The following is a 12127-nucleotide window of genomic DNA, read 5'->3' as shown; positions in this document are numbered from 1 at the left end:
CTGTTTACTCTTTTTACTTTAAATCGTCCAAATTACAAAATAATAACATGATCTCTACCTCATCTACAAAATAACAGAATATTTATGACTGTAGTAAGCATCGTTGATTTTTTTTGCTCTAACAACCTTTTAGGCATGCATACTGTTGAGAAATATAAAAATATAAATATAAATACATCCCATTAATATTCTTAATGAATCCATGACTAAGATTTGAAATATTTCATCATAAAAGAATTAAAATGCAGTTGAGTACGATAAGGCATTAAGATGTATCACAAGAGCTGTACAGAATCCTAGAGTAGAGGTATTATTTTTTTCTTAGTGTAATGGAGAAAAAAACCCTAAAAAGTAACTTCTTAATTAATCACTACTTTTCTCAACAGGAAGAACACATTTCCAAAGGAAAGAAAAAGAAAAGGAAGAAAGAAACAACTCTACAAATTTCAAGGTAACATGAACACAAAACTGAAAAAGCACTCCAGTACAAAACCAGGATTTGTTTACAGCATACCATGTGGTGTTGTCACCCCCCATTGTACTTATTTCACCTGACTTGCGACTTCATAAGCCCTTTCTCGACACCACGTCACTCACAATTAAACTCAAAGCAACCGAAAATACCCGACAGACGAGCGACCATTCTTCACGTGATTAATGTAGAACGATAATGACTTGGGTTCAGAACATTTGTGTGCTATACAGAGTTAAAGGACTAAATCTAATGCATAAGTTTCACTCATTGGACTGGTACATAGAGAAAACGAAAAAAAAAAAAAAAAAAGGGCTATGGCAAATGACAGTTACAATCAAATGAATGGCCAACAATGTTAAAATCTGAATAAAATCAACACTTTTATAAATATTATCGTTAACAGCCAGCTAACTCGGCGGAGCTGCTAAAAGTTTCTTTTGCCGCGACCGCTCCCTAACGATAAGCATGACTGAGCGAGCTTATTTTCATGCAGAAGGTAGTTTTCAGGTGCAAGAACTGCAGCCGTGTCAGAAGCTGAAGTGTTGATTAGCAGTTTTATTTTCTTCTTTATTATTATTATTATTATTATTATGTTTTTCTCTTTAATGGCCCGGACCCAGAGAGGAAGACTCAGAGCAAGAAAATCCAAGAAATCTCAAACCCATTTTTTTTGATCCTTGCTGAATCAAACAGTAACATTTTTAAGGTGCTTGACACTCCTGAACACAACTCTACTCTTATCTCTGTACCATTAAGAAACAAATGTACTAGTACATCCCACATTTTCCATACTGACCACAACACGTGTGCGGCTTTCTGTCCTGATCTAGAAAACAACAGCCCTCTAGAGACTCGATAAACTGGCATCGCAAAAAAAATCAAATGCCAAATTTTAGTGTTGTGAACAAACAAGCTAACGTGCTAGAGGAGCCCTGACTCACGCGCACCCAAACACACAACTTCCCTTCTAATGTGTTTCTTCTCGAGAGCTACTCTCTCCCCGCTAGTTGCTTTACGCAAAGCCGTTTGGATTCTTAGTTAAGTGAGCTGCAAAATGGAGGTAAGATCAGAGCTGGTGTGAGATATACAGTACTTGGTGCACTTGCAGAGAGCGGCCAATGCCGGGGGAGGTTGAGGGGAGGGACAGAGGGAGAGGGCAGAGAGGGGAGAGTAATACAGTAGATGCTCACGATACCACAGTTTCACTGGAGTCTTAAACGCGTGAGAGCATTCGGGAATATTCGGACAACACATCCATGTTTGTCGTTAGTGTCGATGAACCTGCCGCAGCCGCCAAGGTCCCTTTTTCCATCACTTCATTTTAATACAACTCTTCTTTTTGCTCTGATGCTTTGAGGTGATGCTGCTCTTGAACGCTCCTTAATCCCGACCTTACCGGACCAGCATCTACGCGTAACTTTGACCTTCTCTAACCTCGCCCTCTGTAAAAGGACTGAGGTTGTTATTGCTGAGCTCTCTACTGCTAACTGTGTTGTTGCGGTGCCTGGATGCTAGAGCAGTCTGTGACGAGCAGGTCCACCACCGTGTTACCGGTGACGTATACAGTGGGCGCCGTCACCATGTTGCTGAGGGAGACAGAGCTGCTGGCACCCACGTTAGAGGTGATGGGGCTCGGGGCAGCCTGGCTGTTGCTGTGGGTGCCCATGTGCCCCTGGAGCTGGGTGGGTGTCTTGCAGTGGACGCCGCACAAGTGGCAGACGAGCACGCCGCCGGAGGCTGAGCCGCCAAAGCCCCCCGGACTGTCTTTCCACTCCTGGCCGTGGTGCTTCTGGGCGTGGACACGTAGGTATGTTAGTGTGGTGAAACCTGAGGAAAGAGGGAAAGTGACACATCAGTGAAGTGTTTTAGCAAAAGTGCAATCAGCAAAGACGGTCCAGGTAGTTAGGGACAGAGGATTAACGGGGCAATATGTACGAATTTTAGTTTAAACATTAAAAAAATAACAATATTTATCTACTGAAGTTAGCATGCTAACCAGCTAGGCCCAGGCCTGAAAACCTCTTCTCCCTGCGCTCCAAAACTTGTGCACTAGCAGTGTAAATACAGACACTCCCCCAGAATACACTTAGCCGCAGTTAGCAGTTACTCTGGTGATATGCTGCTCCTATTTGTTGGGAGTATGAATTTACCAGGTGGCCAATTCTTACATATTGCACCTTTAAGACACATAAACTGACCTGAAGGAAAATAATTAACTCTTTTAAAGTGGCTGTAAATACAATCTGATGTGTTAAACAGATATAGTAACTTGATTTTTACACAAAGCTACATCAAGAGGTTGAAACTCCAAGTTAAATACAGTATGTGTGTCTGCATTACTTTAAAATTATACTAGTGATTTGTTTTGCCACTTTGTAAGCTGATATGGTGAACTTACTGGCAAACACCTGCCTATTTACACATCTAACAGATATGGAACATTAGCCTCCATCTGGAGCGATTTTTCTGTCTGCCAGGTGAATGAAAATCCATATTCATCCTCTTTTTAACGGTTTTGGTCTCCAACTCCTGAGTGAATTGAGAAATATCTGGTCTCTAACTGTGTCTGTCTGAAATGACTGAAACCGTAAAGTTACAGGCTGAAAAACCAAAAACAATGAGCTGGAGAGACCTGAGGAGACAGTCGTGTTAACATGAAGATATCGGTGATAGCTGCTTTAATGTAAACTAGTAAATCAAAGCGTCTGCACTTACTGCGGTTACAGAGATGGCAGGCGTGGTGCTGCGACTGGTTGTGCACCCTCATGTGATCTGTGATGTAAGCAGCTGACAGGAGCTTGCCACAGATGTGACACGGGACCTTCTCCTCGTGGCGAATCATATGCGCACGCAAACGATCCTTTGTGGCAAAGCTGGACTCACAGGTCTGAAAAAAAAAGGTGACATTGATGAACTCCTACCGTTTACAACAAACCTAATTAAGTGACATCACTTTTTAGTTTCGACTGTTGACATGAGCCGTTGTTCAAGATGATCAATGTGGAAAATAACGTCATGCATGTACGTCACATGTGTGCAGTATGTGATGAAGTGCGTCTGTCATGCTTGTGTAAACATCGGGCTTCGAGCAGCTGCGTGTGCACAGAACCGTTTCAGTTAGACACCTCGCTACGTAACCTGATTCAACAGGGCATGTACTTTATCCAGATCAGTTTCCATGGCAATAGTCTCAGTGTTCACTTGCTCGTGTCAACAAATATGCGAGCGTGGCGACTAACGACGCAGATAAAAAGGTGCAGCAATGTGTGCGACCTCAACCTTGACTCATCTGGAACACGGTGCACGTAAACATGGTCGATGGACTAAAATAAAAAGCCGTGCACAGCTGCTGGGTGAGGACGCTACACAGGGTAAACATGACGTACCGGACATTTAAAGGGTCGCTCCGAGGAGTGCACCTGCCTGACGTGACTGTTCAGATGGTCGGGCCTTGGGAAAGAAAGAGTCGACAGATTAGTTTGGTTAACATTTGTTGGTTATGGCAGACACAGTGTTTTGGCTGACATCTTCTGTGTGTTGCTTGACCTAAATTAGTGTAACTGTTATTGTGGTTGCCCTGTTTGTCACTTCAGTCTTACTTGTGGTTGTCTTTGCTCTCATCTGTCCTTGCATGTGTCTATTTTTGCAAAGCTGTTCTGTAACTTGCGTGTCATCTCTGCCTGCTTGTTGTCGTATTGTTTGTCTCTGCTTCGCTGCACTGTAATTTGCTCTGCTTTTATTGCTGCCCCTGTCTTTTTCTGTAATTAACTTGCCTGACGCAATGATTGTTGTTTTTAAACTTGTTTCTTGATTTAAGGTTGCCACATTTACACCTGGCCAGGGACAGATGAAAACTAGCCTTTTGGCTAATTCTGCTAAATTTGCAGTAATGCTCATTAAAAAATGTGCCTGTTGAATTCATTCTCGAGAAGATCGATAACACTCTCACATCTGTATGCTCAATATGACGCTACATATACAGATAAAAACTCAGTCCTGATAGTGATGTTATTACATTCACTGTTCCACACCTGGAGAAGGCCTTGCCGCAGTGGGGGCACACGTAGGGTTTTTCCACACCGCCCTGGTGGGAGCGCACATGGTGGCTCATGCGGTCCTTCCTCTTGAAGCGCTGCTGGCAGATGGGACAGGAGAACGGCTTCTCGTCCGAGTGGGACAGGCGGTGGCGGTTGAGGTGGTAGACGTCGCGGAAGGCTTTCCCGCATGTCTCGCAGGCGTGGTTCTTCCTCACCGGGTTCGGGTTGGGATTCGAGGGCCGCTGAGAGAAAACAGACAAAAGCAAATAACACACTCTGGAGTTTAGATGGGAAGTGCTTCCTGCCGTTATACAAGAATAGAAATGCATGTCAGTATCAACCATGCAAGTGCACACAGATATCTGTGCCTGATCAGTACAGGCTTTTCATGTCATCACTTGTGCAAAACATTTTTCAAAGTTGATTCACATGTTAGATCAACTACTTCCCACTAGATCTGAACTCTCACGGTGTTTGTGTTACAGAGAACATGCAGGGGAGCGTGGGGGGCTTCTAGCACGCTGTTTCTCCAACTGGGGACCAGTGCCAAACGCTGGGATGGAATTTACTGGTCCCTGAACCGTTTACTGTACATGGACATGAGGTCAAATCTGACCCAGAGGAGAGTTTCAGTCATGTATGAATCAGGTGACACACAGTGCAAGTCCGGAAGGTGGTGGCTTAACCATCCCTGTGGCCAGACAGCTGAAGAAACAACATGCTTGAAGGTTTGGGGTTGACGACAGCCATCTCCACAAGGCCCTGACCCACCTGTACTGTCGCCCCTGTGGCCATGACGACAGCAGCAGGAGGCGGAGCATGGGGGTTAACACTAGCCATTACGTTAGCCATGGCAACCCCTTCACCATCCTGACTACACAGGGGAGGCTGCTGGGCCCCCGCCAGTAGGCCGGGAGGGGCGAGAGGGGGAGGCGCGGAGAGGTGCAGCAGGGAGAGGGGAACAGTGGGCCTCTCCACCCTCCCTCCAGCCCCCACCGCCATCACCGACGGGGCAGCCACCGCCACCTGGCCGGCCGCTCCCTCCTTTGCCCCCTCCGCCTGCTCTCTGGCCCTGTCCTTCATGCGTACCCCAGTGTGGACCGACTGGTGCCGCCGCAGGTTGTAGTTGTTCTTGAACTGCTTGTTGCAGATGGCACAGATGTGGGGCACGCGGGCCGGCCGAGACACTGGCTTCACTGGACCGCAGGGAGGCAGGAAGTAAAGACAGAAAGACAGTCGGTCAATTTCAAAGGAGGTGATTTTTATCTTTAAGTAAACTTTCAGAATATTTTTGTGAATAAGCGTTTCAATTATAATCATAATGTGTAGCTCTACTGAGCATCATGAAACCATCTAATGTTATGGAGACAAAAAGTTTCTCAGAGGTTCATCTCACTTTTCTTTTTTTAGATCATTTCAAATGTTGGATTTCTAAACGTGTGGCAAAAACTACATATTTATAAGGGTGTGATCAACCTAACCGTACCACCTTTATTAAAGAAAAACAAATATTAAGATGCTGTTGAACAGGTCGTCCAAACTGTGACATTCATATCTTGAATTTCAGTGTCTGAATTTGAGCCACCAGGCTGTGAAGTTTTCAATTAAATTCAGCTTATAGAAGGTTTTCAAAGTAAAACTTTCCGTTCTATGAAGTCGGTGCTATTAAGGTTTCTGCATGAAGTATTTAGCTGTGATTAAACTTATAAGATTCAAATCTTTGTGGCTATTATTCACACCAGTATGTCCTGTCTTTTCACTTGTGACTCACCAAAATAAATGTAAATGAGTGACTTTAAAGGATAAGTTCAGCAAAAAGTGAAAATCCATCGTCTGTCTGCTCACCCCCATGACGATGGAAGTTTTATAGTCCACAACACATTTCTGCAGCTTCAGAGCAAAGCAACGTTGCAGCGTTCTCCTGAACAACTGAAGCAGATGGGGACTTGTTATAAAACGTGAAAAAACAACCATAAACAAACATAAAAAGGCTCCATACAGCTCATCTAGTGTAATCCGAGTCCCCGCAAGACCCGAGATCCCAAATTGATTTGAAAAGACGTTTAGCGTTAGCGTGCATCTGAAATGGGTGTGTGACCTCGACCACGCATCGAGGGTGCATATATTGTCTTTTCAAATAAATGTGGGGCTTCGAGACACTTGGATTACACCAGATGAGCTGTAAAAAGCCATTTTTTGTTTGTTTTTTAACGTTTTAAAATAAGTCCCCATCTGCTTCAGTTGTTCGGGGAGAACGCTGCGCCGCTGTGAAGCTCCAGAAATGTTTCGTTGACGATGAAACTTCACCCTGACTTCCCCATCGGCACGAGGGTGAGAAGAAAATGACAGAACTATCATTTATGGGTGAACTTATCCTTTAAATGTTTTTTTTTTTTCCCAAACTGAACATCCACAGGTGTGCAGTGAGTCTCTCACCAGGCAGGGGCTCCTCATTCAGGGCAGCAGTGTCCACAGTTGAAGGAGGCTGTGCTATGTGGTCTGTGGGTGGGGTCTGGGGAGAGCTCGTATGCACGGGCATGAGCTCTGATTGGAGGCCCCCCTCCACTTGGTTTTGGGTGGGAGTATTCTGGAGAAGCAAGTAGAAGGCCATCACCAAATGTAAACACACAGGTCACAGCATTATCTTGAGGTGCTACCTTTGTAATGCAACATGTGAGGGGGGGCTGTGAGGACCCCAGACACACACACACACATGGTGAAGTGAGAGCAGAAACAGACAGAGCAAGACAAGAGGCTCAACAACAAGCCTACCTGGAAGAGAAAATTGCTCCAAGCAGCATCCATTTTGCGCCACAGCAGCAGCAGCGATGGAGATTATAAAGTCAGCTCCTGATTGAGATCGTGGCGAGCAGCCTTTGCATGGTTCACACGGGCCCAGCGGTGATCGAGGCTCCAGCTCGTCCCCCGTCCTGCAGCACACACGACGGGCTTCTGGATTCTCGTGAAAAACCGTGAATAAAGTCGTCTGCAGAGCCGTGCTGTTCTCATTGAGGTAGCCTGACGCTGCCCATTAACATGCACGCAGCTGTTGACTGAGTCGCGCAGGCTGCAGCAGCTACACAGGCAGGCAGCGGTGAGCAGGCCAGCTCCTGGAAATGGCCTGTTTCTTTCCTACTACACTTTGGTTTCTAACTTTAATTCACCCACAAAAAAACGCAACATCACACAAGAAAAACTGCTTTGAGAAAAAAACGCATATTACAGTATCAAGCTATGTTTCTTGTTTTTTTTGTTTTTTTTAGCAATAAACATAAACCAGTCTACGTGAAAATAAATGCATATTTTACGCAAGAAAACAAATATGGGTTATAACACACGTATCTGGCGGCACAGCAGGTCATGCTTTGTTTTTAATTTATGAATCTATTTTTCCGATTTCCCCCCAATAGGCCAATCGGGTGTTTGTCGAAGCCTCGTTGTTGGATTCAAGCCCTGACCCCGGCGAGCGGCGCTCTCGCCGGGCCGCAGCCTATCGCTCCACCTCGGCCGTTCAGCTGCGAGGATGTCATCTTTCTTTTTTTATCGCCCGCTCTCCCTCCTCCCTCCCTGTCTCTTTCTTCCTTTTCTTTTTTAATTCCTCTTTCTTCTCCCCCTCCTCTCCTTTTCTCGCACCGCTATGTCCCACTTGCTCTTAAAGGGATAGGGTTTCCTCTTTGGACACCCCCCTCTCATTTCCGCCTCCCTCGGCGGAGCCCGTCCTCTCCCCTTCCTTTCCTGGCTCGAGTCGGCCGACGTAAAATGCACCACAGCCTTGTGTGTGTGTGTGTGTGTGTGTGTGTGTGTGTGTGTGTGTTTATTCTCCTTCCTCGGACCAGCTGGAGCAGATCTGTGAGCAGATCTCTGGAGCAGATCTCCTGCCTCACCGCAGAAAACAGCCTGAACGAGAGATGACAGACGCATCTTAAAGGGGAGGTGTGCGCACAGAGCCTCCCAGTCGGCCTACAATAATGATGTCAGAGTCAGATATAGTACACAGGGCCAACAACAGCTCAGCACACACACACACACACACAGAGTAGAGGAGAATAAATGTCAGCGCTGCATAAATACATAGAAACAGTCTGAACATATTCTGTATATAATACTTGATGTTAAACTTTATTTAGTCGTGAGCGTCTATTATATTCAACTGGAGCTGAAACGATTAGTGTAGAGACACAGATTGTTTTTGTTTTTAAGGTAAAATCATCCAAATTCAAAGGTTCCAGTTTCTTAAATGTGAATAATAGTTGATTGAAAACTGATCATCTACGAGTGTTTGACTGTGAAAATAAGTAATTGGCCTGTTTAAATGTACTATTCTGACATTTTATGGACCAAATGACTAAAACATTCAACCAAGACAATAATGAATCAATGCTTAAAATAATCTACAGCTGCAATGAATGATTTTTCTGATCAAATAATCTGTTGTTGTTTTTGTTTTGTTTTTTTAAAAAGTGCTTCACATTTTCCCAAAGCTCCAAAATATTCAGTTTAATTTCACAGTTCATTTTTCTATGATTGTAAACTGAACATATCAGAGTTTTGACAAAATAAGACATTTTAAAAATTGGCTTTCTTATATTTACCAATTGGCTTTCTTATATTTACCATTCTGACATTTTATAGACCAAATGATCAACTGATGACCCAAGAAAACCTTGAATCATGATTAAAATGATCTATGGCTGCGTTATTTTATATGTTAAAGGGGCTCTATGTAACAATTTTTTCTATTTGCATGTTTTCGTCACTTTTCTATTGGCCATATGTGACCTGATTGTACCGTGACATGAAAAATGAGATCGTCCTTGTCTCTCTCTGTTGTCTGTACAAGCCTGCGGACGATTTGTTTAAGTTGTTTAATGCTGCAGGACTGTGGGTTTCTTTGTGAAGGACTCAGGTCAGATTTTCCATGACAATCCAAAAAACACGACTTTATGTACGTTCTCCAGTGCTTCGTCTCAGTGACATAAACTATCGATCGACTTCCAACGCAACACAGAGCCCCTTTAATTGTTTGATCCATAACATGTTAGAAAATAGGTTTCCCAAAGCTCAAAAATATTCAGTTTAATCTCATAGAGGACGAACAAACCCAGCAAATATTCACATATAAGAAATGTTTTGGTATTTTTGTTTTAAAAATAATTAAAATCAAAGTTGGTTAACATATAACAAAAAGAAAGATATAATATTAACTGCTGTTGATGCTTTTTTATTTTTTGTGAGATAAAATGCACTTTAAACAGGCCTGTGTAGGATCCCTAACTATTAATTCTTTAATGATCTGAGCAGCCAGAGCGACAATTTGTGTATGAAGTCAGTCAATTAAAGGAACTTGGGATCCTTCTATGGAAGCTCTGAGAGGCCAAGAGAAGAAAAAACAGATTGAAGAACAAAACAGTTTTTACCTCATAAACACAGGAGAGGAAACAGATGTTTTTCTTCTTCTCACTGGCCTCTCTGGGCTTCCGTAACTTAACATTTCACATCTTAATAAATGATGACTCAGTTATCAGATTAGTTTCTGATTAATTTTACATGATTGACTAATCGATTGGTTGTTTCAGCTAGTAGCCGCCCTGTAATAATAATGGTGCCATCCGAGTAAAGTACATCCAATCAAGACGAGTTAATGTGTTAATATCAATTTATTATCTTTTTTAAATTACTTTTTAAAGCACCCCATTTCTTTTCCAATACATGTGTTAAGACCCTTCGTCCTTCTCCTCCTCAAGCTTGGAATCGCTTGATTTGGATATTTAATAATAAGGATTTCAACCCGGCCTTACCCCCCCTCCCCGAAAACTCTGCAAAACACAGATGAGCCTGCGTTGCTTCTTCGTCTTCATCTTTCATCCGGGCGTGATGACGCAGGAAGTGGGACTCCCCTGTGTCGCCGCCGCCACCACGACCTCTGACACTGACAACAACCCGTCTAAAAACACTACCACACCGATTTCCCCCAACACAAAGGACCGTCCCAAAACCCGCCAGTCTTAGTTTATATAAGGAGTTTATGCATGCACTGAGATTTCCAACCAAGCATAAAGTAGTAGGTTATACAGGGAATTGTCTTGAGCTGGTGTTTCTGAGTCATACAAACAGCAGGGTGATTATCTTTTTTCTTTTTCTGTTTTTTTGAATTAAAATTAAATAAAAAAAAATACAAGAAAAAAGTCCAGTTATTTCTGATTTCCTTCAAGTAAATGACCCACGAAAAAGGGGGAACAAAAGCTCATGAAACACTGATTACTGGTGTCTTTCTGAGTGAGGACGGGCTGCTGCGGTCACCGCTGCTGTGCACCTTCACAGCAGCTCAGTCGACGCCTGTCCTTTCACTTCTTCCTCTTCCTCTTCTTCAAACACTGCACCCTTCAGCAGTCAGATTATCAGCTAGGATTGTGCACATCTCTTTGTTTTCTCCAGAGGTTCTTGTGAGGAAACCTGAACTGAAAACCAATAAATAATATTAATAATAAAAAAAAAGGAAACCAGCATTTACATTCCAGTGCCCAATTGTTTTTTTTTTAGTCCAGAGGAGGAGGTCAGAGTTCATGTGAACAGTGGGGGGTGTTGCTGTTGTAGGAGTGTCTTTTAAAATTGTTTTTGTCTTTAAAAAAAAGTGGCAATATAACCAGACTTGACCGCTCGACACACATACATAAATCATTAACAATTATTAATAATAACCCCTTATTAATAATCATTAATACCTTGAACACACACCATACCTGACAATGCAACAGTTTTTTTTTTTATCGTCTATTATTTTTTGTACAGTAAAAGTGGGCCCTTTTCTTCGTCGCGAGAAAAATGTGAACATGATTACAACAACAATTACATCAGGATTAGTTATGGTAATATTGACACCTATAGAAAATGCGGTTGGAGTTGTCGCTCTAAATCTTGAATTCAATACTCATTTGAATATATCAAAATTACTATCATTATCTTTGTTACTCTATAAAACCAATGACTTGTTTTTGTTTTTAATATTCCCATAAATATGTACAGTAAAGATCAAAAAATGTGGGACGAGTGATCTTAAATGCCAGTGAGACTTGGACAGGTACGGTACATTTCAAATGTGTTCGGTCATGTTTACAAATGCTTTTTTTTTTTTTTTTTGTACATCTATCTCATGCATTGGAGTGACCCCCGTAGACACCTATGTTGTTTAGATACTCAATATGTCATGGATGCCGGAAAGCTTTTTTTTTTTTCTTTTTTGTTCTTTCGTTTGTTTTTGTACACGTCCACACAAATGTTTCTCCTCGTCCCAGCTGCAGAGTCTCTTGCCTTTACAAACATTCTGCGTATTCGCATTTAAATCATCCTGCAGTCATCAAATACAAATTTTGATGGCACGACATCCCTTTAAGAACCCCTTAAAGGCATTGGTGACGTTCCAAGCAACTTGTTTTTGTGTTTTTTTATACACTTAATACAAAAAAAATCAACAAAACATCAACTGTTTTTAAATCAATAAAAAGTGTTTTTTTCCCCCCAACCTCCCAGCAGGCTGGAGACTAAAGTAACCCATCTTTTTGTGATTCACCCCCTTTTTCCTCACTGGAGCAGAAGTTACGAGTGCTTGCTAGATATA

At 42.7% G+C, this 12127-nt stretch overlaps 1 protein-coding gene across 1 annotated transcript; it reads right to left on the bottom strand.

Moving 5' to 3' along the window:
• Nucleotides 1–8223, bottom strand: mazb (MYC-associated zinc finger protein b (purine-binding transcription factor)). Its single transcript, XM_073489399.1, has 7 exons — nt 7285–8223; nt 6949–7099; nt 5284–5708; nt 4507–4754; nt 3862–3925; nt 3191–3362; nt 1–2302 (listed from the first exon to the last, which is right to left on the bottom strand). Exons 1-7 carry the CDS (start codon nt 7315–7317, stop codon nt 1959–1961), a joined length of 1437 nt encoding a protein of 478 aa, XP_073345500.1. The 5' UTR covers nt 7318–8223; the 3' UTR covers nt 1–1958.
• Between the last annotated feature and the right edge of the window lie 3904 nt (nt 8224–12127).

This window comes from Pagrus major, chromosome 20, assembly GCF_040436345.1.
Source record: "Pagrus major chromosome 20, Pma_NU_1.0".
NCBI classification, from domain to species: domain Eukaryota; kingdom Metazoa; phylum Chordata; class Actinopteri; order Spariformes; family Sparidae; genus Pagrus; species Pagrus major.
The sequence above is the reverse complement of the archived record's forward strand: the minus strand, read 5'-3'. Positions and strand labels throughout refer to the sequence as shown.